Source organism: Rhinopithecus bieti, unplaced genomic scaffold (genome assembly GCF_001698545.2).
Source record: "Rhinopithecus bieti isolate Rb0 unplaced genomic scaffold, ASM169854v2 scaffold_25360, whole genome shotgun sequence".
Taxonomy (NCBI): Eukaryota; Metazoa; Chordata; class Mammalia; order Primates; family Cercopithecidae; genus Rhinopithecus; species Rhinopithecus bieti.
Window position 1 is genome coordinate 36,267 of NW_016811703.1, and position 23,969 is coordinate 60,235.

At 42.9% G+C, this 23,969-nt stretch overlaps 1 protein-coding gene across 5 annotated transcripts in view; it reads right to left on the reverse strand.

Annotated features, from left to right (window-relative positions):
* TRMT9B (tRNA methyltransferase 9B (putative)) overlaps positions 1-23,969 on the reverse strand; it is a 76,417-nt gene that overhangs the window by 22,010 nt on the left and 30,438 nt on the right. For 3 of the 5 annotated variants that reach the window (XM_017894691.1, XM_017894692.1, XM_017894690.1), the window contains exon 3: positions 11,117-11,282. In XM_017894691.1, the coding sequence (XP_017750180.1) occupies positions 11,117-11,175 (59 nt within the window). In that variant the 5' untranslated portion in view covers positions 11,176-11,282. Of the gene's footprint in view, positions 1-11,085; positions 11,283-23,969 lie in introns of all 5 variants that reach the window. The other 2 variants (XM_017894694.1, XM_017894693.1) reach the window with 1 other exon arrangement.

A 23,969-nucleotide genomic window follows, 5' to 3' on the forward strand; every position in this document is an offset into this window, starting at 1 on the left:
GCTGGTACCTGTAGTCCCAGCTACTCGGGAGGCTGAGGCAGGAGAATGGCGTAAACCCGGGAGGCGGAGCTTGCAGTGAGCTGAGATCCGGCCACTGTACTCCAGCCTGGGCGACAGAGTGAGACTCCGTCTCAAAAATAAATAAATAAATAAATAAAATAAAATGACTAAAAGTATGAGACGGTAAACATTTTAACTAGAAAGTCAGAAGGATGCACATCAGAGTTGCTCATTGCTGTCGATCCAAGAGAACCTGCTTCTGAGCCTGTGCCTCCTCTTTCCAGGGATCCCCGCCTCACTGAGTGGACCCAGGTTGAAAACCAGACCTACCGGGAACCAGTGCATGGGTGAGACTGACCGAATCTTGAGAATTTGAACTAAAAGTCCTGAATAGTCAAATGATCGCAAGTGGTTGGTTGTGATCACTTGGAGTCTGTGTTAGGGAGTCCATTTTTAGCCATGCACATATGGATGAACCAAAAGAATATTTTTCTGCAAAATGAATGTAGCTGTAGGAAACAAAAAAACAAGATGAGAGTTTGGGATGCTTCATAACATGGCGGGGGGAAAGGCAGAAGGACTGCGGAAGTCTAGTAGACGATATTCTAGTTCTAGTCCCTGTGTAGGCTCTGGACAGGGTCTCAGGGTCACTCAACTCGCAAGAAACCTGTTCATTTTAGAGTACCACCCTTGCGCCCTGAGGTACCACATTTCCTAACTTTGAATCTCAAATGGATACCCTGTTCTAGCCCTAAAATATTCTTCTCTTGAACTCATTTCTGTTTCTACAACCACACCTTTCCAAAGGCAGGCAAACTGCTTTTTTTTATTAACATTTTGAAATGATTATTTTATACTTTAAATAACTAGTGTGCAGTGATGCTGACACACAATGTTGTAATATCTTACCTTTATTGCTACTTTTCAAGCAACCTGTAAAGCTTACAATGTAACCTTAAATCAAACCCCCAAAATTGAATGCTAATGATCAAAAGAAATCATAAATATGATGACAAAAACACAAATGAAACTGAGTAGACAAAGATACAACTAACTTTGCCGGGGGAAGCTGATGTAGGCACAGAAGAGCAGACCTCAGACGTTGAATCATCTTTATTCCTTCCCTTGCCCCACAAACTCTGCCTATTTCTAGCATTTATTCCTTGGAGGATGGAAGAGAGGAGAGAAAGTGACAGAAAACTAACAGGAGAGTGAGTGGCCTGGCATGTTTCCCAAGGCTAGAAAAACAAAGAGAAGGACATTGGCAATTCCTGCTTCTGACAACAGGGTTCTATTGAGAAGTCACGAATGTTTACTTTTCCTGCCCTGGGCATGTGATTAGGCTAACATTTTTCTACCTACTTGAATTCAGGTAAACCCTATGTGACTTGCTATGGCATAAATGTGATCCCAGTGTGTTGCTTGCCAAGTTCCCTATCCCTTGTCTCTGCAAGGAAAGGTTCCTTGTCCTGGAGACATCAGCCTGGGTCCCTCAGAACTCTTGATGGAGAGACATCATGGGTATTCTAACCCCATCCACCAAAAGGAATAAACAGCTCAGTTCATCATATGAACGGCAAAATATCTAGATCATGAAAAGTAAAAGTATACATCAATTTTATTAGATGACAACTTGTTACCATACAAGTTCCCCTTTTCTTCATAAAGATTAAAAGTTTTCTTTCTCATAGGTATGTATTATTAAAAAATTGAGAGAAAACTGGATACAGTTTTGCATCCTACTTTTTTGAACTTAATATTGTGAACCAAGTGGCAACTTCTACCTACAGTCTTCTCTACCTTCTCAAAGAAACATAATCTCCACAATCATAATTCCATAGCACTTGAAATATATTGGGTGCTGTAAAGTATTATAATGGCTTAAATATTTCTACTAGATTCTGAACTTCTAAAGAAGAAACAAGATTTCATACACATCTTTGGTTAGCCCGTAGTATCTAGCACTGGGCCTAAATATAATAGCTCTAAATACGTTTAGTGAATACATGAATGATGGAACTCTAGCCAATTAAACAGTATTTCTTTTACATTTTTAAATCATATTAACAGTTTTATTTAGGTATAATTGACATATAACAAACTGCATATATTTAAAGAATATAATTTGATGTTTTTACACATGTGTGTGTATGTGTGTATGTATCTGTGAAACCATCAAGATACTCAAGATAGTGAACATATCCTTCCCACAGTAAATCAACCCTCCTATCTTCCCCTACCCTGAACAATCTTTCTTTTTCTTTCCCAATTTTTTTTTTTTGAGACGGAGTCTTGCTCTGTCGCCCAGGCTGGAGTGCAGTGGCGCAATCTCGGCTCACTGCAACCTCCACCTCCCAGGTTCAAGAGATTCTTCTGCCTCAGCCTCCTGAGTAGCTGGGATTACAGGCACACGCCACCACGTCCAGCTAATTTTTGTATTTTTGTATAGATGGGGTTTTACCATGTTGGTCAGGCTGGTCTTGAATACCTGAACTTGTGATCCACCCACCTTAGCCTCCCAAAGTGCCAGGATTACAGGCGTGAGCCACTGCACTCAGCCTCTGAACAATCTTTCTTAATGTCATGTTTCTGGGCAAAGAAACAGGGACAGAGAGGTGGACACTGACATATATATCCAACAGCCACAATTTCAAAGGCAACTTTGAGTATTTGATATGTCGACAAATAAAATAAAAGCTTTCCCAAGTTTTCCAGTTTCTTAATGATCACTGGAAAGCTACAAACATATTCACACCCAGGTGCAAATAGTAAAAATATTCCGAGGAACTGAAAAGGCTTCCAGGGAAAAGGTTTTTCTATTGTCTCATCAAGGAGATGAGACTCTACTTGAGCCACAGAAATCTAGTGAACTCTGAGAAGGCTTTGCCCCCAAGAGTGGCTCCTTGTCCCGAGGGAGGAGGTGCTATAACTGAATGTCCTCAAGATGGTGCTTATTATACCCGCTCCTCCTAAGACGTTAGCACAGAGACCGAGGTGATAGGCTATAAGCACTTAGCCCTGTCATCAGAAAGGATTTCTCATTCGTTTGTGACGGGAACTTCCATTACCTCTATCTTGAGTTTCTTTCTGTACCACACTCTTCCCTACAGTGAGTCCTCTATGTTTTAGCTCAATGGAAAACACACGTGGCTTTAAAACAGTTCTGTCTCCAAATACTGACATACATTTACGAATTAAAACCTCTTGTTATCATATAGAACAATAAAGCTTTTAGAGGAAAATGGAGAACGTCTTCACAACCTTGGAGTAAGTTAAAATTTCTTACAAAGGGTCGTACAAAGTGCTAACCATAAAAGGAAAAACAAAGTAGACTATATTAAAATGAACACACCATGAAGAGAGGGAAAATTCAACCCCCAGAGTGTGAAGAGGTATTCACAGTACACACCGCTGACAGTTGAGTAGTAGCCAGAATATACACAACTCCTTACAAAGAAAAAAGCAATAGACAGGCAACACAACCGACAAATGGGCAAGAGACTTTACCAGACACTTCACAATGGGCAGGAGATGGGCAGGAAACACACACAAAGGGGCTTAACTTCACTAGTATCAGGGAACTGCAAATTTAACCCACGATGGGATCCCACCACCTATACAAAAAAATGGCTGAAATGAAAAACACAAGGAATATCAAGCATTGGTGAAATATGGAATTGGTGAGTTCTAATACACTGCTGGAAGAAATGTGAGTTGTTTCAATCTGTTTGGAATACTGCCTGGCAGTTACAACTAAAGCTAAACATATGCATATCCTATGGCCCAGCAACCTCACTCTTAAAGGTATATACATATATCCAAAAGATATAGACACCTATATTCACCTAAAGACATGTGCTAGAACATCCAAAGAAGCACTCTTCAAAGTAGCACAAATCTGGAAACTGCGTATGTGCCCATCATCAGTGAAATGATCAAATAAACTGTGGTATATTCATAGAATGAAATGCTACCAGAGTTAAAAGAATGAAAGTTTTCAACCATATGCAACAATATGGATCAATCCCTATATTAGTCCATTTTGTATTGCTGTAAAGGAATACCCGAGGCTCGGTAATTTATAAGGACAAGCAGTTTATTTGGTTCACGGTTCTGCGGGCTGTACAAGCATGGCACCAGCATGTGTTTGGATCCTGGTGAGGCCTCAGGAAGCTGTTACTGATCGTGGAAGGTGACTGAGGAGCACGTGTGTCACAAGGTCAGAGAAGGAGCAAGAGAGAGGGGAGGAGATGCCAGGCTCCTTTAAACAACCAGCTCTCATGTGAACCGACAGAGCATTAACTCACTCATTACCACAAGGAGGACACCAAGCCATTCGTGAGGGATCCACCCCCATAACCCAAACACCTCCCAATGGTCCCCACCTCCAACATTGGGGGTCACATTTTAACATGAGATTTGGAGGGGACAAATATCCAAACGATAAAAATTCCATAAATACCATATTAAAAGGGAAGTCCACAAAAGAATACACACTGTAGGATTCCATTTATAGAAAGTACAAAAACATGAGCTAATAGATCAGAGAAAATAAAATAAAATAAAGTACAAAAACATGTAATTCCAGCATTTTGGGAGGTCGAGGCGGGCAGATCATGAGGTCAGGAGATTGAGACGATCTTGGCTAACACAGTGAAACCCCATGTCTACTAAAAATACAAAAAATTAGCCAGGCATGGTGGAAGGCGCCTGTAATCCCAGCTACTCAGGAGGCTGAGGCAGGAGAATGGTGTGAACCCGGGAGGCGTAGCTTGCAGCAAGCTGAGATCGCGCCACTGCACTCCAGGCTGGGCGGACTAGAGACTCCGTCTCAAAAAAAAAAAAAAAAAAAAAAAAAAAAGTGCAAAAACAGATAAAACAAATGTGGGCCATTAGAAGTGGGATAGAGGCTGCCTGGGGTAGCACCTGGCAGGGAGCGCTGGGGATTGGGAGGTGGTCCTGGGGTGCTGGTAATGTTGTTTCTTGATGTGGGCTCTGGTTACATGAGGGTGCTTAGGTTATGAAAAATTCATTCATTTATTTGTACATTTATGATATATGTACTTTGGTCCATGTATATTTCAATTGAAACTGCCTTTTGCTTTCAGGCAATTGCCTTGTTATGTATTTTAAACCATGTTAGAACTTGAAACTGAGCAGAGTATTCTCTCTCATCCGTGTTCTGCCATTCCCCTGAGGGATGAATGCCATCCAGTCAGCGCCTTCTGGGCAGCTAGAAACTGGAGATCACTGGGTTCAAAGATCAGGTGAAATGTCAGAGCAGTAGCCCCATCCAATAAGATGATGTCATAGTATATACAGAAACTGCTGAGAGTTTTAGCTCAGAAGAAATCTAACTGAAGAAATAAGTGACTTAAATGAGATAACGTCCAATGCCAGATTATCCAGTAACCAGTGAAGAATAGAGTCCATTTGCTCTCAATAAAGAAGTTGTTTCAGTTAGGGCAGCAGATAAGTGACTCATTAGTATGATGAGAGGGAGGAAATTCATTTTACCTACCTTATATTTGTGATCTTATTACACATTGAATAGCTTTACTCAATAACTCAAAGTGAAATTAAGGATGAATTGTGCCAGCCACAGCTTCCAAGTAGCACAACTATAATAATATGTGAGGATTACTGATCTCAATAAATAGATGGGAACATAAAATTGTGTAAAGGTCCAGGAAGGAGGCTACATGATCCTCCGCTTGTAGCAGCAGGTGGTTGCTATTGCTACTTACTTTCATTCTCTAATTACCTTGCTGTTTCATTGTTACTGTTACTCATTAAGACAATTCTCAGTTACTTCAGTACCTTAGGAAGAATGTATGGACAAACTTGAGTGTCCTCATTTATTACTCTCATGTGGATCATCTGTAATATTTAGTCTACTGTTTATGTGGCTCTTTATATGTGCAGTTATTGGAAAAATCTGCTGAGCTTTCTATTCTGCAGAGAATAAAATCTTCCTGAAAAATATTATAGTATTTATAAGCCTTAGAACCTAAGACAACAATGACGTGGGGCCTAATTGATATCTGGATGGTGAATCTCCCGAAACACACACAACTAACAGAAGAATCAGTGTTCCCTCCAAAAAAACCAAACCCAGAACAAAAACGACACAAAGAAGACAAAAATATGTATCAATGAAGTTTTTTAAATAAAAATCAAGAAAAGGATCAAGATAGAATGACAAGGAAAAGAAGAAAGAAACCAGGGGAAGTAAAAGGAGAAGAAACAGGGTAATGAATATATGTATTGAATGATTATCATGTGGTTCATATATGTTAGTGCAAAGAAAGCCAGAAACAGGGAGTAAGAAAAGCAGACAAAGAGCTAAGAGCTATGACTTAATATGTATAAAGAATAGGCCGGGCGCGGTGGCTCAAGCCTGTAATCCCAGCACTTTGGGAGGCTGAGACAGGCGGATCACGAGGTCAGGAGATCGAGACCATCCTGGCTAACACGGTCTCTACTAAAACCCCGTCTACTGAAACCCCGTCTCTACTAAAAAGAAATACAAAAAAACTAGCCGGGCGAGGTGGCGGTTGCCTGTAGTCCCAGCTACTCGGGAGGCTGAGGCAGGAGAATGGCGGGAACCCGGGAGGCAGAGCTTGCAGTGAGCTGAGATCCGGCCACTGCACTCCAGCCTGAGCGACAGAGCGAGACTCCGTCTCAAAAAAAAAAAAAAAGAAAGAAACTAAAACAAAATAATGCCAAAGGTTAAAAATTCTTGCTCTAGAAAGTCTAGAGTTGTATTGTTTTGAAGTTTAATATATTATATTCATTTCCAGAATAATAGGAAAGTATTAAAAAGGGAAATTTTCAGTGAGCCCTGTGTGTGTGTAAGCTGACACATCTTCAAATGAATGCTTGAGAGGTCGGGAACTGCGCCTTGGAACTCAGCCTAGAAGTGTAAGGCAAGATTTGAAAATCTTTGTTTCAGCCAGGCACGGTGGCTCACGCCTGTAATCCCAGCACTTTGGGAGGCCGAGGTGGGCAGATCACGTGAGGTTGGTAGTTCGAGATCGGCCTGACCAACATGGAGAAAACCCGTCTCTACTAAAAATACAAAAATTAGCCAGGCATGGTGGTGCATGCCTGTAATCCTAGCTACTCAGGAGGCTGAGGCAGGAGAATTGCTTGAACCTGAAAGGTGGAGGTTGCAGTGAGCCGAGATCACTCTATTGCACTCCAACCTGGGCAACAAGAGCGAAACTCCATCTCAAATTAAAAAAAAAAAAAGGAAAATGTTCGTTTCTTGTCATTTAAATTGCACTTGCAAGAAGAATCAATTCCAGGGTTCCCCAAAGGTGGACAAGTCACTGCTTTTCAGGTCCTCTTAGCCTGCTTTTCAGGGAAAGTAGCAAACTTGAGAATTCTAACATAAGTAAGGCGTATAAATCAAGTCACTTTGGGACACTTGATGTGTTTGAAGAGCTGACCACTACAGAAGGAAGGAAAGGAAAGGGAGAAAGAGAAAAGACGCTTAATCCACGCAGCTAGAGGCATGCAGGCATGAAGGTATTGCCTAGTTAATACCTTCTAGTCAATATCAGTGTCTTCTTAAAAAAATGAAAAAGCTTCTAGTCAATATCAGTATCTTTTTAAAAAACAAAAAAGACATTAGTTTGAAAGAGCAGAGGGTCCATCAGAGGTAGTAGTGAAAAATAATTTTGGAGATCTAAGATTCTGGGGAATAGCTGATCCCTTGCCAAGCCTGAGGCCACGCACATATGACCACTATTTGCAATTGCAGACACTTTAGAGATTAAAATACTTTTATTTATTTATTTATTTATTTATTTATTTTTGAGACAGAGTCTCGCTCTGTCGCCCAGGCTGGAGTGCAGTGGCAGGATCTCAGCTCACTGCAAGCTCCGCCTCCCAGGTTCACGCCATTCTCCTGCCTCAGCCTCCGGAGTAGCTGGGACTACAGGCGCCTGCCACCTCGCCCGGCTAGTTTTTTGTATTTTTTAGTTGAGACGGGGTTTCACCGTGTTAGCCAGGATGGTCTCGATCTCCTAACCTTGTGAGCCGCCCATCTCGGCCTCCCAAAGTGCTGGGATTACAGGCTTGAGCCACCGCACCCGGCCTCTAAAATACTTTTAAAAAGCCTCTATTTATCCTCTGTTTCTTTGGGGAACTGCACCTCTCTCAGACTCCAAGTGTCACTGGGGCCTGCCAGGCACACTGACAGTGGCAGTGCGGTGGGTACATGATCCAATCTCGGACAGTCATTCTCCCTGGCCCAGGAAATTGACAAGAGGTTGGAGCCGAACTGCTGATGGCTCAGCCTGGAAGCAAAGATCCTCATGTCTCATCCCAAGTTGTAACTTTCCTGAGGTTTGGTTTGCAGAGGTTCCTTTTATTGTGCCAGCTACTTAGGCATTCCCAACACATCCTCCTCCTTGCTTTAGTTCATTTTGACGTGTATAGCAAAAGGACTAAAGTATTACAAACTTGAATGCTCCTTCACAACAACAGCATCTACCCCAGTGGAGGCCACAGTGAAAGAGAGGTACCATGGCCACTAGGGTTGCCAACAGGACTCATCACAAATGGATGAAGGGACTCTTGTTGGAGCAAAAGAATCTACTGAGATGGCAATGTGCTATTGGAATGCCAGCCTAGAAGATCAAAGTTGTTGCAGTGCTGGCACCTTTGCCCCCTTTCTGTCTTTCTGTTTGTACTGCCATCCCCTAGTATCTCAGCTAGTCTAGCTGGTCTGTCTGTTCCTCTTGCTGTCTCTGCACCCCCTACATCTATCCCTTCTAATATATTCATAATGATGGGAGTTGGCAACACAACCTTCTCTGTTAATGTCCACTTGGCTGGAGCACAACACATTCCTACAGTAAAAGGTAACAGCGTAGACCATGTAGCACACGTGCCATTCCTGATTTGCTGGCTACAATTCATGATTTTTCTTCTATGAATTCAAGAAAAGTTGGTTAGAATCTGTATTTCATGCCAGTGCAGGGTTAATTTTTCTATACAACCCATTGGATAATATTCACTCCTTCTTGAAAGCCCTTCAGGGGACCTCTACTGCCTACTGGATAGCACCTGCACTCCTCAGTCTGTCATGAAAAGCCTCCCTGACCTGGTCCAGTCCACTTTTCCAGTCTTATATCCTGCAACTACAGTACCTCAAACTCTCAGCTCTACCCACACAAATCTACTCACTTTTTCCCAAGTGGGACTTGCTCGGGACCTTATTCAGGTCTTTGCTAAAGCCAGCAGTGTATTCTCTCTCACCTGCAATGCTCTCCTATCACTTCCTCCTGCCAAAATCTTCTGGTCTGCAAAGTCTAGCACAGTTTCTTCCTCCTACATAAAGGATTCATGGATAACTACAGATAAAAATCATCCGTCTCAGTACTTTTTTTTCTTTTTTTTTTGGCGGGCGGGAGATGGAGTCTTGCTCTGTCACCAGGCTGGAGTGCAGTGGCACGATCTCTGCTTGCTGCAACCTCTGCCTCCCGGGTTCAAGCAATTCTCCTGCCTCAGTCTCCTGAGTAGCTGGGATCATAGGCGCATGCTGCACACATGGCTTGTGTGTGTGTGTGTGTGTGTGTGTGTGTGTGTGTGTGTGTGTATTTTAGTAGCGATGGGGTTTCACCGTGTTACCCAGGCTGGTCTCAAACTCCTAAGCTCAGGCAATCCACCCGCCTCGGCCTCTCAAAGTGCTAGAATTACAGGTGTGAGCCACTGTGCCCGGCCCCAGGACTTCTATACGCTGCAAACTTATTATCTCTATCACTCTAGAGCATTTTTCCGGATACTGTCATGAACTCTCAACTATATATATGTTCCCAACTAGATTATAAGTTTCTGGAGGGCAGAGATGGAAATGTGATGTTTTTATATATCTATACCTATGTCTCATCTGTACGTCATAGAGCCTAGGATAGTGCAGAACACAGAGCATCACTCAATAATTAATTGTAGAGCCAATGAATCAAGGAGCTGTTTCTTAGCTCCCTCTGCAAAACAGCAGTACTTTACTCTGTACAAGCTGGTCCTTGACTCTTTGGTCATAAATCCTAAAGAGCCAGCTGTGAGTCAGTGGGCACTTGGAGGAAAGCAGAACTAAGACTGAGCTTTTCCAGTTTTATTTTGTATTTTCTGATTTGCTGCCCCAGAGGTTTGTTGTTGTTGCTGCTGTTGTTGTTTTGAGACAGTCTTGCTCTTGTCGCCTAGCCTGGAGTGCAGTGGCATGATCTTGGCTCACTGCAACCTCCACCTCCTGGATTCAAGCAGTTCTCCTGCCCCAGCCTCCTGAGTAGTTGGGATTACAGGGGCCCGCCACCATGCCTGGCTAAGTTGTGCATTTTTAGTACAGACAGGGTCACCACGTTGGCCAGGCTGGTCTTGAACTCCTGACCTCAGGTGATCCACCTGCCTCGGCCTCCCAAAGTGCTGGGATTATAGGCATGAGCCAATGCATCCAGTCAGGTCTGTATTATAGGTACAATCTAGGCATACAACGGTCACTTTTTCATAACTAAGAAGAAATATAAATACTGGAAATGGCTCTCCTATTATAAATGCCACAGAGGACACAGAATTAAAAAAAAGAGAGCATAAAATTCTGCTTTAAAATTCAAAGACGTACTTAAACTACAATTCTAAACTGAAAATGCAAGTTGGCCCAGACAGTTAAAAGACAGGTCTTTTATATTATAAAAAAGACCTAATTACAAGATGTATAGCTTTTAATTTTACTTTTAATACATGCAACTTCACACTTAACATCTATATATCATTTCCAAGTACAAATGATACTGTAAACTTTTGTGTGATAAAATCTCATTTAAAATATGTTTAAGTCCTACAAAAGCATTTTGCTTTCTAAAATGCTAAATATGTTCTTATAATTTTACTTACCCCGTACAACTACTTTCAAACACTGTTTTCCACCTTATGCAAAAATAAATTCCAACTTACTTTATATCACATTGTCATAAATTTAAAATTATAGGGATTGGGAAGAATTCGATTCGCTAAAGATGCACATTGCTAAAAACGCCTCATGGTATGTGAGTTGCTGAAGGGCTGAAAGCTACTAACCTGAGTCATCCTGTGATTACAGGAAAATTACCTCTTGTCTTTGTGAATCACGGCAGCCTCCACCTCCAGAGAGTGACAGTTGCTTCTCATAACTTTCTCAATGTGTAACGTCAATGAAAACTTGTAGGAGTGAAGTCAAATAGTGCAGTCCTTCTCATGATAAACCACTTGTGTGAGTCTTGACGGGAGCACAGGCCCTATCAGGAGGAAAACAAATAGTAAACGTCATTTCACATGATAAGTATATGGAACCAGCTACAGCCCAGGTTGACTTCCTGACCTATGCATAAATTACCCAGCCAAGTAGGGATTAGAAAGAATTGTTAATATGTGGAGTGTGCCAGAATTATAAAAGTAGTTCAAATCAATGGGCCAATAAATCAATTCCTAAGCTTTCTGTAAAACATACAATACTTTCTCCTAAAATTAAATTGAATGATTTCATCTTGTTCCTGGGAAAATTGCTAACATTGAGAGTCATCTCTGATTCCAGGGGCTCAATTAAATGTATACTATCTAAGACAATATTACTAAATTGTACTAAATCATTCCAGTACAATTGGACTGCTCAATATTTTCCATATTACCAGCTACTTCCATGTCACTTTGACAAGTACTTGTTGTTATTCATCATTGTTCACATTTTTCTTCTTGTTCATAAGAGTTTGTCATGAAACCCATCAAAAAACTTTTAGTAATTAAAAAAAACAATGCACCAGAAACCACTTTGTAACATAGAGGTCTTGTGGTATACAATGAGATCCCGAGAGATGCCTGATGTGATAGGAAAAGCCCATCCTGTAACACCTTGGACCCTAATTACTTGTCTGCAAGTGGGGTGAATGAACTATAATCTAAGTCCCAGCCTGCAACCATTTTTCCTAGTTTCCTTTTCACTTGTGTGTTCACCACACTGCCACAAACTGTACTTCTCATTACTCTCAGTGATTCTCACGATAGCAGGGTGCATGTGGCTTTCCTACTTAGACATGCATGTGGCTTCCCCCAACATTCCCCTACACCAGCTCCACCCCAGTCCTGGCCCCTATTTTAAAAATCATTGATCTGGATGTGCTTTGGAAAGCTTCTCTCTAGTCTTCAGAACTTGCCTATAGATTTTAAGCCCAGCTACGTCTCACTCATATGTAGGCACATGATCTGTGCCGTTGAGAGCCACAGAAGCTAACTTTTTAGAAGTGCATTTAAGAAGCATTTTGAAAGAGCTACCAAAGCACCTCATCTTTGCTCATGCAATTTTAGAGCCTGCCTTAATTATAAGAGAGATGATGTTTGCTAACTGAGTCCCTATGACAGGGCGAAGCTAAAAGCTCTCTGTTCGGACTTACCCTGCCAGGCTCTGACCTGGGCAGTCAACTGTCATCAGACAATGTGGTTGTCTACACGCTTTTCCTTCAGGCATTTGTGCCTAAATGTGTTAGACCTCTCAGATAAGCCACTGAAGGCAAAGTCTTGAATGCCCCCATCAGTAAGAGTACCAACGAGAAGAGAAATTGTAGCTAGTATAGAAGTAGGAGGCATATGTGAGCTACCTGGGCAGGAGGTTTGTCTATATGCCCAAATCAGGCACCCAAAACACCTACAGATATGACTGATTTTGCTTCATTTTCCTAAATTAGGATCCAAATTTGCCTTTGTCTAAAGTGCATGAATCATATCACCTTCTCCAAGAAGTTGTTGGGCAAAGATAGAATGGGGTCGTATCTATCTCAAAGGAGTTGAATTCCAATTGAGTCTTTTCATCAAATCAGTCCTATTTAGTATTGAAAGAAACACATTTCTTCCCTTCTTCTCTTTGACTAAACAGGAGGCCATCTTGTAGGGCAAGGTCTCTACCTTAAACCTTCTCAAATGAGCCATGCATGTATTTTCCTGGGAAGAGGGTCAGCACCTCAAACCACGGCTCAGGGGCAAAGCCAGATTTTGAAAAAAAAAAAGAATTATCTGTATTAAATTAAAAATACACACTCATCTTTTCAACAAATATTAACTGAATCTCTGGTGGATGTAAGGCACTAAGGATAGAGATAAAATAGCTCTCACCACATTCAGGACCCCAGAATTTAATATTGGAAGCATACAAATAAATAGAAAATTAAAGTGTAGGAGAACCTTTACTTCTGGGATGGATACATCCTGAGCTAATGTGATTCCCCAAACTCATGCCTTGCCTTATTTAATACCAAGAATCAAGATTATTTGATATAATCATCTACAAAATAATAGAATTGATATGGTTCGGCTGTGTCCCCACCCAAATCTCATCTTGAATTGTAGTTCCCATAATCCCCATGTATTGTGGGAGGGACCTGGTGGGAGGTAATTGAATCACAGGGGTGGTTACCCTCATGCTGTTCTCATGATAGTGAGTGAGTTCTCACAAGATCTGATGGTTTTATAAGGGGCTTTTCTCCCATTTGCTTGGCACTTCTCCTTGCTGCCGCCATGTGAAGAAGGATATGTTTGCTTCCCTTTCCACTCATGATTGTAAGTTTCCTGAGGCCTCCCCAGCCATGCTGAACTGTGAGTCAATTAAACCTCTTTCCTTTATAAATTACAGTCTCAGGTATGTGTTTATTAGTGGCCTGAGAATGGACTAATACAATAATCATATATGTATACAATCATTATAAAAAATTACTTTGTGTCATTGCAAATTATTAAACATCATGGACCTTTAGGTCACTTGCGGTGTTCAAAATCACAACGTCAATACCCCTTATCTGGTGTGATGATGTGGGTGTGCGCCGGTGCTACAGGAGCACATAGGCGATGCAACTAATCCAGCCTCGAGTGGGAAGGGGGAGTGAAGGCTCCTTCAAGGGGCTGACACCTAAACTGAAGTTCAAAAGATGAGTAGGGTCAGCCAGGTGACAAGGAGAAGTGGGTGATTCCAGGCATATGAAATAGCGTGTGCAAAAAGAAAGACACAAAGCCAATAAATGAATAACAACAACAACAACAGCAACACACGCACACAAATATATGCAGATGTCGCAGACCCACGAAGGTTTGACTTTATGACGGTGTGAAAGCGTTACACATTCAGTAATAATTGTGGTCTCTCACAAAGTTAGATGGACATGAAGCTCAGGAGAACTTCATTTAAACATCATCACTGGCTGGGCACGGTGGCTCACACCTGCAATCCCAGCACTTTGGGAGGCTGGGATAGGCGAATCACCTGAGGTCAGGAGTTCAAGACCAGCCTGGCCAACATGGTGAAACCCCATCTCTACTGAAAATACAAATACAGTAATTTTTTTTTGAAATTGCAAATAGCCAGGTGCAGTAACACGTGCCTATAATCCCAGCTATTCAGGGGCTGAGGCAGGAGAATTCACTTGGAACCTGGGAGGCAGAGGTTGCAATGAGCCAAGACCATGTCACTGCACTCCAGTCTGAGCAACAGAGTGAGACTCCATCCCAAAAAAACTAAATAAATCAGTAAATAATAAAATAAAATAAGACAATCATTATCCTAGTACATAGCCCATGAGAGACATTAAGTATATTAAATCGAAAGAGAATACATACAGCAAGAAAAGAAATGGAGCTAGAAGAGGAAGAATCACAAGCTCTTAAGTCTCACAGATGTTAGCATCAGAGGAGAGACTACCATGTACGCTAGAGCTCTATTATAATTAAATTTCATTTGAGAAATGTTGACTAAGCACCTACTAGGTAACAGATGCTTTGGTAACTGTAAGACAAACAAAGATGGGTGGTCCTTACTCTCTAGAAGCTACAGACTAATTCAGGAGTAACACAGAATAACAGCTGAATAACCATAGCCAGGGGTAAGCATATGACGGGTGGATACAAAAGTATAGACAGCAAGCAATATTAGCTTTTCTAGATTGGGGTGACACTTGGACTCTGGTTCTGACTCCCTCTAAAAATGAAGCAAGTAAAACAACCTCATAAATATTTTCTCCTCTACACAAAACTCCTTAATGATACACCAGAGGGATTACAATGGAAATGCTAAGGAAAGGAACAGCTGGCATCTCTCCTCGAAATCCTATGAGCAGAACAAACTCAGAGCTTCGAAACAACAAAATATGTTGCATCTGGAGAATACGATCCTCTCTGAAATCCCATCAGGGACTAGAAAGTTACTCCTGACAACCATGTTGAAAACAAGTGAACAACCTGAGGGGAGTTTACCTCAGGGGAAGAAATCAAATACCCCGAGAGCACGTTGTTTTCCTCGAAAAATTTCAAGGAGTACGTGTCTACATGGCCTTCATTAAGAGTAGGATACTAGCCCCAAAAACGAAATAGGGGAAATGAACATGACAACATCTGGGTGGGGAGTGTGAGTGTGTGTGTGTGTTTCAGGGAGTGGGTGTAAGAGGATAATGTAAAAATTAGGAAAAGAGAGCTGGCGGCTTAATATTGATCGTGAGATCCGTTACCAAAGGCCATTCCTCCTCAGGCAGAGATAAGGCCATGTTCATTGCAACTATATTACAATTCATTTTGGTTTTGTAGATGAAAGAATGTTAGAAATGAACAAGAAAATCAAACACGAGAGTGAAGAAAAATGAAAATGGAGCGGCCGGCTTCCCCTAGCCATTGGCTGCTGGTGTCCATTTGACAAAAACAGCTCTCAGTTTGTGTTGAGATAAAAGTAATAGGTCCCCCAAAATAGCACCTTGGAAGAAGACTGCTCCGCTATTACATATGAAAGGCACTTCCAGAGAGGAAGTGGAACACGTATTACTCATCCTCTTTTCTCCCAGGAAAGAAGGTTTAGGCAGGATAGAGGACAAGGAATCCCAAAGTCATTTTACTGAAAAGAGGTTGCTCAGGAAAGAGCTTTTAAATGAAGATCATGGTTTTCAACCATAGAGCTATAAGTTATCTAATGATTTTTCTAAAGATGGAATTAAGGGGAAATGTGACAATAAATTATATATTAGTGTATTTCATAAAATAAATTTATAACACAATTGATCCCAAAGGGGCACTCATGGGATTATTACAGTTTGAGTATCCCTTAACCGAAGTGCTTGGGACCAGAAGTGTTTAGGATTTTGGATATTGGAAGACTTGCATAGACAGAATGACATTTCTTAGGGATGAGACCCAATCTAAACACAAAATTCATGGATGTTTCATAATACCTTGTATACATTGCCTGAAGGTAATTTTATGCCACATTTTAAATAATTTTGTGCATGAAACAAGTTTGTGTACACTGAACCATCAGAAAGAAAAGGTGTCACTATCTCAGCCACCCATATGGACAATCTGGTTGTGTGATGGCACCATCATTCCTGACTCTAAATTTATATGCTTCTCATAAGCAATCGTGTTCATATGCTTATTCATGCTTAAATACTTAACAGTAAAAATAGGACACATCATTAATACAGTTTTTTTAAAAAGTGTGCAGGGTAGCCGAGCAGCACAACATCAGATACCTGTGTCAGCTGTTAACAGCAACAAGTAAGGGCAGGCTTTCACTCTCCATCTGCAATGCTGTGTTTTGATTAAAAGGCTACTGTACACTGTATTTTATTTTTCAAGGCAAGAAGAAACATCAGAAGCAGTTGAGGGACCAAGAAGAGGGGCCTCTAGGGATGAGGAGACATTCTGCTAGAAAGGTTTTATTATTATTGGTTTTTTTTCTCTGAGAGAGTCTTGCTCTGTTGCCCAGGCTGGAGTGCAGTGGCACCATCTTGGCTCACTGCTGCCTCCGCCTCCTGGATTCAAGCGATTCTCCTGCCTCAGCCTCCTGAGTAGCTGAGACTACAGGCACCCACCACAACACTCAGCTAATTTCTGTAATTTTGGTAGAGACGGGATTTCACTGTGTTGGCCAGGCTGGTCTTGAACTCCTGACCTCAGGTAATCCTCCCTCCTCAGTCTCCCAAAGTGCTGGGATTACAGGCGTGAGCCCCTGCACCTAGCCGGCTAGATGGCGTTTAGAAAATGTTTCCTGGCCGGGCGCGGTGGCTCAAGCCTGTAATCCCAGCACTTTGGGAGGCCAGAAGGCAAGACGGGCGGATCACGAGTCAGGAAGATCGAGACCCATCCTGGCTAACCCGGTGAAACCCGTCTCTACTAAAAATACAAAAAACTAGCCGGGCGATGAGGCGGGGCGCCTGTAGTCCCAGCTACTAGGGAGGCTGAAGCAGGAGAAAATTGGCGTAAACCGGGGAGGCGGAGCTTTGCGTGGAGCTGAGATTTGGCCACTGCATCCAGCCTGTGGCGGCAGAGCAAGACTCCGTCTCAAAAAAAAAAAAAAAAAGAAAAAAAAAAAAAAAGAAAAGAAAATGTTTCCTCCAGAGTCACCTGTCTCATTAAGAATTTTTTTTTTTTTTTGTCTTGGAACTCTCTGATTTTAGAAACCGACATGATTTCTTGTGTTATGGCTGCACACTGCTCTAGTCCTTCAATAAGCCCATCGCACCTTTTCACCATGCCATTGACAGGCGCTTTTTCTGCAGTGTTGACAATGTCATCTTCATCGTCACTACTACATAAAAGCTTCCTTTTTCTCATCACCGTTACTCATAGGGGTATCTGCAGGTCTTTTTGACATTTTCAACACTATCTTTACACCACAGAGCAGGAAATAAGCAAAAGACCACATTGGGTAACGCACGCAGGTCTTGGCCTCATGTGGGGCATCGTGGGGAACCCGTCGTTGGTGCCCGAACACGTCATTTTATTACACTTTGTGAGCATGCTCACGTGGGGAAATTTGGGCATGCGAGGAAAACATAGATCGTATCTAAAGAGGGATGGAAGGGCCTTTTGTCCCTTGGAGATGCTAAAGAAACCATGTGTCCCGTGCCTGCATTTTGACTGCAACCAGTCACATGAAGTCAGGCGTGACTTCCACTTGTGGCATCACGTGGGCACTCAAATGTTTCAAATTTTTGAGCATTTCGGATTTGGAATTTCAGACTAGAAATATCCAACCTGTGCTAAAAAAATAAACTAAATAAACTCTGATTTTTTTTTTTTTTTTTTTTTTTTTTTTGTAGACGGAGTCTCGCTGTGTCACCCAGGCTGGAGTACAGCAGTATGATCTTGGCTCACTGCAACCTACGCCTCTTGGGTTCCAGTGATGTTCCCACCTCAGCCTCCCGGGAAGCTGGGATTACAGGCACCCGCCACCGCACCCAGCTAATTTTTGTATTTTTAGTAGAGACATGGTTTCACCATGTTGTCCAGGCTTGTCTTGAACTCCTGACCTCAAGTGATTCGCCCACCACGGCCTCCCAAAGTGCTGGGATTACAGGCATAAGCCACCGTGTCCGACCCTGATTATGTATTTGAATTTCACACAGAGTCTATGTGTATGCAAAACATAGTAGAATCTGGACCGTCATGGATCTCATGATGTGGATTCCAGCTCTGTCATATCCCTCTTGTGAGTACTCCTGCCCCTTCCCTATCACCTCCACCTGGGATTAAGTCCTCACCTGGTCCAGGAGGCCTCACTCTTGCAGATTGCACAGAAAAATCTCAAGGGGACAACTGGAGAACTAGAGGGACCAGCTGATTTTTTACTTGAAGGCGAACACATGGATAGGTATGTAGATAGATAGATACAATAGATAGATACAGAGATTGTAAAGCCTATTATTCACTATTACCACAATTTCATAGACTAATGGACAATTTTACCCTCATAAAATTTAGGAAGTCATGATCTCAAACCAAAGGAGAGTCCTTTGAAATTGAACAGAATTGATGAAGAACTGACTATATCAGGTTTAATTTCCTCATTTCACTACAGATTGATGAAAACGTTGTCACCTCCCAACACTGGCTTTGGGAGGCTGAGGAAGGAGGATCACTTGAGGCCAAATGTTTGAGATAAGCCTGGGCAATTTAATGAGATTCCTGTCTCCACAAAAGATTGAAAAATAGCTGGGTGTGGTGGTGCATGCCTATAGTCCTAGCTACTCAGGAGACGGAGGCTGGATGATCATTTGAGCCCAGGAGGTTAAGGCTGCAGTGAGGTATGAACACACCACTGCACTCCAGCCTGGGCAATAGAGCGAGACCCTGTTTCTATTAAAAAAAAAAAAAGAAAGAAAGAAAGAAAGAAGAACAAAAGGAAAGGAAAAAGAAACCAACACTGGAATAAAGAACGGAGTTTGGGGAAGCAGATAACATAATGGTCTCCAATCTCACACGCTCCGTGCCGTCACACTCAAGTCCTGAAAGTCATCCTCTACATCACCCGTGTATCACTCTCCAGCTCTAAAGAGAAAGTCCAAATACCTGAGCATGTCACCTAAAGCCCCCAGGATCTGATCTGCATCTTCGCTCATGACGTCCCACCCGCAATTCGCGCACCCTGTGCTCTGCCCGCGTCATTTGAAGTAGCCAGCCAGTGACTTCTCTGTGACAACGAGAGGAGGACTTTGCACCAGAATGTAAATCAATGCATTACTTCTATCATAGAGAAACTCTTGCAGTGATCAAAGAAACAAACAAAAAAGGAATCTGCATAGTGACTTCGTGGATATATATTCCAGCACAAGCTCCTTATCTAGTGCCACTGCTCTTCCCTCTGGACTTGAAATTCCCTGAATGCTTTGGACATTTGATACCTTCGTGCTTTTTGCTCATCTGTTCCCTCTCTGCTTGGAATTTCCTTTCTCCTCTACACCACCTAACAGACCAAGTATCTCTGATGGTTCAGCTTGTGTCATGAAGCCTTTCTTGCCCCCCATGTAGGATTCGTCTCCTGTGCTCTCTGGTACCTCTCCTGTATTATATGGTAGGCTTTGGCACTAGTGCTGTGGTTGTAATCTGGTTTATTTTGGCTTTAATATCTCAGGGCATTTTCTACTCGACTCCGTAGTGTGCAGTGCTGGTGGGATGCAGAGCCTTGCCTCTCACCAGACACGGAAGCAGGGAGCTTTCCCCACTCCCTGTGCCCTGGTGAGATGGTGTACTCCCGCCATGATGTGCCCACATCCTAACCTCTGGAATCTGGGAATGCGACCTTATTTTAGATGTAATTAAGGATCTCAAGGGGAGATCATCCTGGGTTATCTGGGTGGGCCCTACATGCCAATGACAAATGTCTTTATAATAGACAGGAGAGAAGGCGGAAGGCAGATACTGGAGTTACACTGGCACAAGCCAAAGAGTGCCTGAGCCCACCGGGAACTGGAGGAGGCAAGGAGGAATTTTCCTGTGGAGTCTTCAAAGGGAGCAGGGCCCTGCTGACAACTTGATTTAGGACGTCTGGCCTCCAGAGCTGCAAGAGGATACATTTCTGTTGTTTTCAGCCCCCAGTTTGTGGTCATTTATTACAGTAGCCCCAGGAAACAAATATAGATGCCTGGTCCTGTGACCTAGATTCAATCAACCATGAACTCTTATCCTGGACTCTGAATGCAAAGTGAGTCATTCAAAGGCACAGGCGGGGTGACAGTGTCCTGGCCACATCACTCCCACTAATAGGTGCCCTTGTCCTTTTCAGACAATCAGGATTCAAACCCATTCTCCAGCCCAGGTTCTCCTGATTCTGTACAGTCCCTGCTGTATTCCTGACAATGTTCTTCTCTGCTTAAGATATCCGGAATTCCTTTCTGTTGCCTGCAATTCACAATTTTAACTAAATTTTTAAAAACGTGTTGGTCGTTGTTCCGGCCATTCCAAGAGAAATACGAAGATTCTGAGTAACATCATTAAGTCCAGAATGGGACTCTGGCAACCAGTGGGGTACAGTAGCAGAAAGCTCATTGAACTAATCACCTGTAGTTACAGGATTTAGGTATCCAAGTAGGGCAAGGCTTTGGGAATTAACACCGTTCTCACTGGAGAATGCTACCAAGGGCATGAGGAATTCAAGCAGGCAGGAAGGCATTTGAATGAGCTTAAGAAAAACAAATACTCAAATCATTTTTTATTTTGTTTTATTTTTTATTCTTATTTTGAAACGGAGTCTTACTCTGTCACCCAGGCTGGAGTGCAGTGGCATGATCTCGTTTCACTGAAACCTCCCATTTAATTCTTAACGCGACACAGGCTTGATTCTCTTATCTCTTGAAGCGGTAGGTGCTAAGGCAGCTGAAATATAAGCTCTAGGTTAGTGAGAATCTATAGGCTGCCAAATTACTTGAATTCATAGCCTCCCCAAATATTTTATGTGAACGTCAGGGCATTGCCTGCGGGGGGCAAAATGGGGCCCTGAGAACAGGAATGAGAATTTTTGGATGCAGCCCTCCCTCACTCCCCTGAAAAGGACAACCCTTACTTCCTCGTAGGCCTGCCATTGCCCCACCAGAGGGAGTTTCCTGTAAGAGGGAGAGAGCTCAGCCCATTCCACAGCACCATGTTCCCTCCCCTTCTCACTGTCCCCAAGTCTGTAACTGGCCACTTTCCTGCAGGTTCCAGAGAAAAAATATTACAAAATCATATCCAGAAGGTTACACACCAGATTTACAGCCCATTGAATTTAGAAGGAAAAGATCTGGGGTAAGTATCCACACATACGGATTCTGAAGGTGACTGCCAAAGAGAGAGGAATGTAATTATAGACTGTACTGAATTTATCAACATGGGTGAGCTTACCAGAGAGTCTGGGCTTCATGTGCCAACCTGGGCGACTGAATGCAGTTCTAGGAGCTTGCTCATCTGTTAAATCAAAACCTGGACTCGGTGGTGGCCTAACCAGAGCTGAGATGCTGTATATTTCTTGATCAAAGATCAACTAAGGCATGGCAAGTGGGCCTGTTTCATGCCCTGCAGTGGCTACTATATTGGCTGGTTAGTGACACAGAAATAGTCTGGGAAGAGTCATATAAATGAAATTCTCAGAATTGCTCATAGTGCAAGAATCTATCTATCTATCTATCTATCTATCTATCTATCTATCTATCTATCATCTATCTCTCTGTTGCGGGTGAGCAGCAACTGTCTGGGCCAGTGGTACAGGGGTAAACAAATTTACCAAGACAGTTGTAGGTAAAGAAAGGCAGATTTATTACAGAAAGTAGGAAAACAGGCTGCCAGAGTGCAATGGGCAGAATCAGTGGAAGAGGAGCTGACTGCCAGGAAACAAAGGCTTGCTGGAGATTTTATAGAACGATTCTTGGGTTGATCGATAACGCCAAGGTAGCAGGGAGCTCACCTGCATTCTTCTGTCAGCCAAGGAGCTTGATGATAAATTGAAGTGTTTGATGATGAGCAGGAAGTTTGTGAGTTATGCACGTTATTTGCTCAGAAGGGCTATATGTCCTGGGCCATGAAGAAAGGCAGACCTATAGCTTATTTGCTTTCTCTCTTTGCTCACCCCTGGTCCTGCCAGCCTGACTCCTTTTCCCTAATTAAGACTCCACACTACCCATTTTTTTTTTTTTTTTTTTTGGAGACAGGGTCTCACTCAGTCACACAGGCCAGAGTGCAGTGGTGCAATCACAGCTCACTGAGGCCTTGACCTCCTGGGCTCAAGCAGTCCTCCCACTTCAGCCTCCCCAGTAGCTGGGACTACAGGCACATGCCCTGGCACCTGGCTAATGTTTTTGTATTTTTTTTTCCTTTTTTTGTAGAGAAAGGGTCTTGTTATATTGCCCAGGCTGGTCTTGAACTCCTAGTCTCAAGCCATCCTCCCACCCTGGCCTCCCAAAGTGCTGAGATTACAGGTATGAGCCACTGAGCCCAGCTGCAAGCATATACTTTGTTTGTTTGTTTGTTTGTTTGTTTTTGAGACGGAGTCTTGCTCTGTCGCCAGGCTGGAGTGCAATTGTGCTATCTCAGCTCACTGCAGCCTCTGCCTCCTGGGTTCAAGCTATTCTCCTGCCTCAGCCTCCCAAGTAGCTGGGACTGCAGGCACGTGCCACCATGCCCAGCTAATTTTTGTATTTTTAGTAGAGATGGGGTTTCATCATGTTGGCCAGGATAGTCTCTATCTCTTGACCTCGTGATCCACCCCCTCAGCCTCCCAAAGTGCTGGGATTACAGGTGTGAGCCACCATGCCCAGCCAAGAATATTTTTAAGTCCAGAAAATAAGATGGTCATGGTGACCTCCTTGCTTGACACTCTAGGGCTTGCTCCATTGAGGTCGTGAATAGGTTGACAGCTATCTGTGTGCACAGTAACATATTCCTCTCCTCTCCAGGCTGATCTTGCCATTGTCACTGCCGAGTGCTCCATCGACCAGCAGAAGTAATAAACCCTGAGCCCATGGTATTATACAAAGCTTCAAGTGAATCAGCCATCTGTCTGACAGCAGGCTGATTGTCTGGGGTCACCTTCCATCCTGGAGCGGGCAGCAACTGGAGAGGAATTCAATAGAATAGACATTTAATCTGCATTTGAATTTTCTCTTTGCCCACCATGCTTCTATTTGCAACACCATCTGCTAGCAACACCTCCGGGAGGCTCTCCAAGGAAGATTCTTTGCCCTCAGACCTCCATCTGGGGCATAAGCAGGCACAGGCAGGATTTGGGAGGAGGCAGCAGAAGCAGAGGTCAAGTTACTTATTACCGGTTGAACAATGGCTTTGTCTCTTGCCTGCAGGTCACAGCTCCTGCTGGGCAGCTCTTTCCTGGGGTTAAAGTTATGCTAAGTTCTGGAATCCAGTCTTTCTCTGTTCCCTTTCAGGCTAAGGATGGTAGTCTTGTCACTGCTAACCCCAGGATGCTTTGCGGTCCCTAGTTAGTTTTCTTAACCTTGCTGACGCTTTGTGAATGGACCCTTTACTAAATTCTCTTCAGTAACATCTTTTGAATATGCCACTTTTTACAGAAATCTGTACTGATAAGTCACCTTTTTTTTTTTTTTTTTTTTTTTGAGACGGAGTCTCTCTGTGTCGCCCAGGCTGGAGTGAGTGGCGCAATCTCGGCTCACTGCAAGCTCCGCCTCCCGGGTTCACGC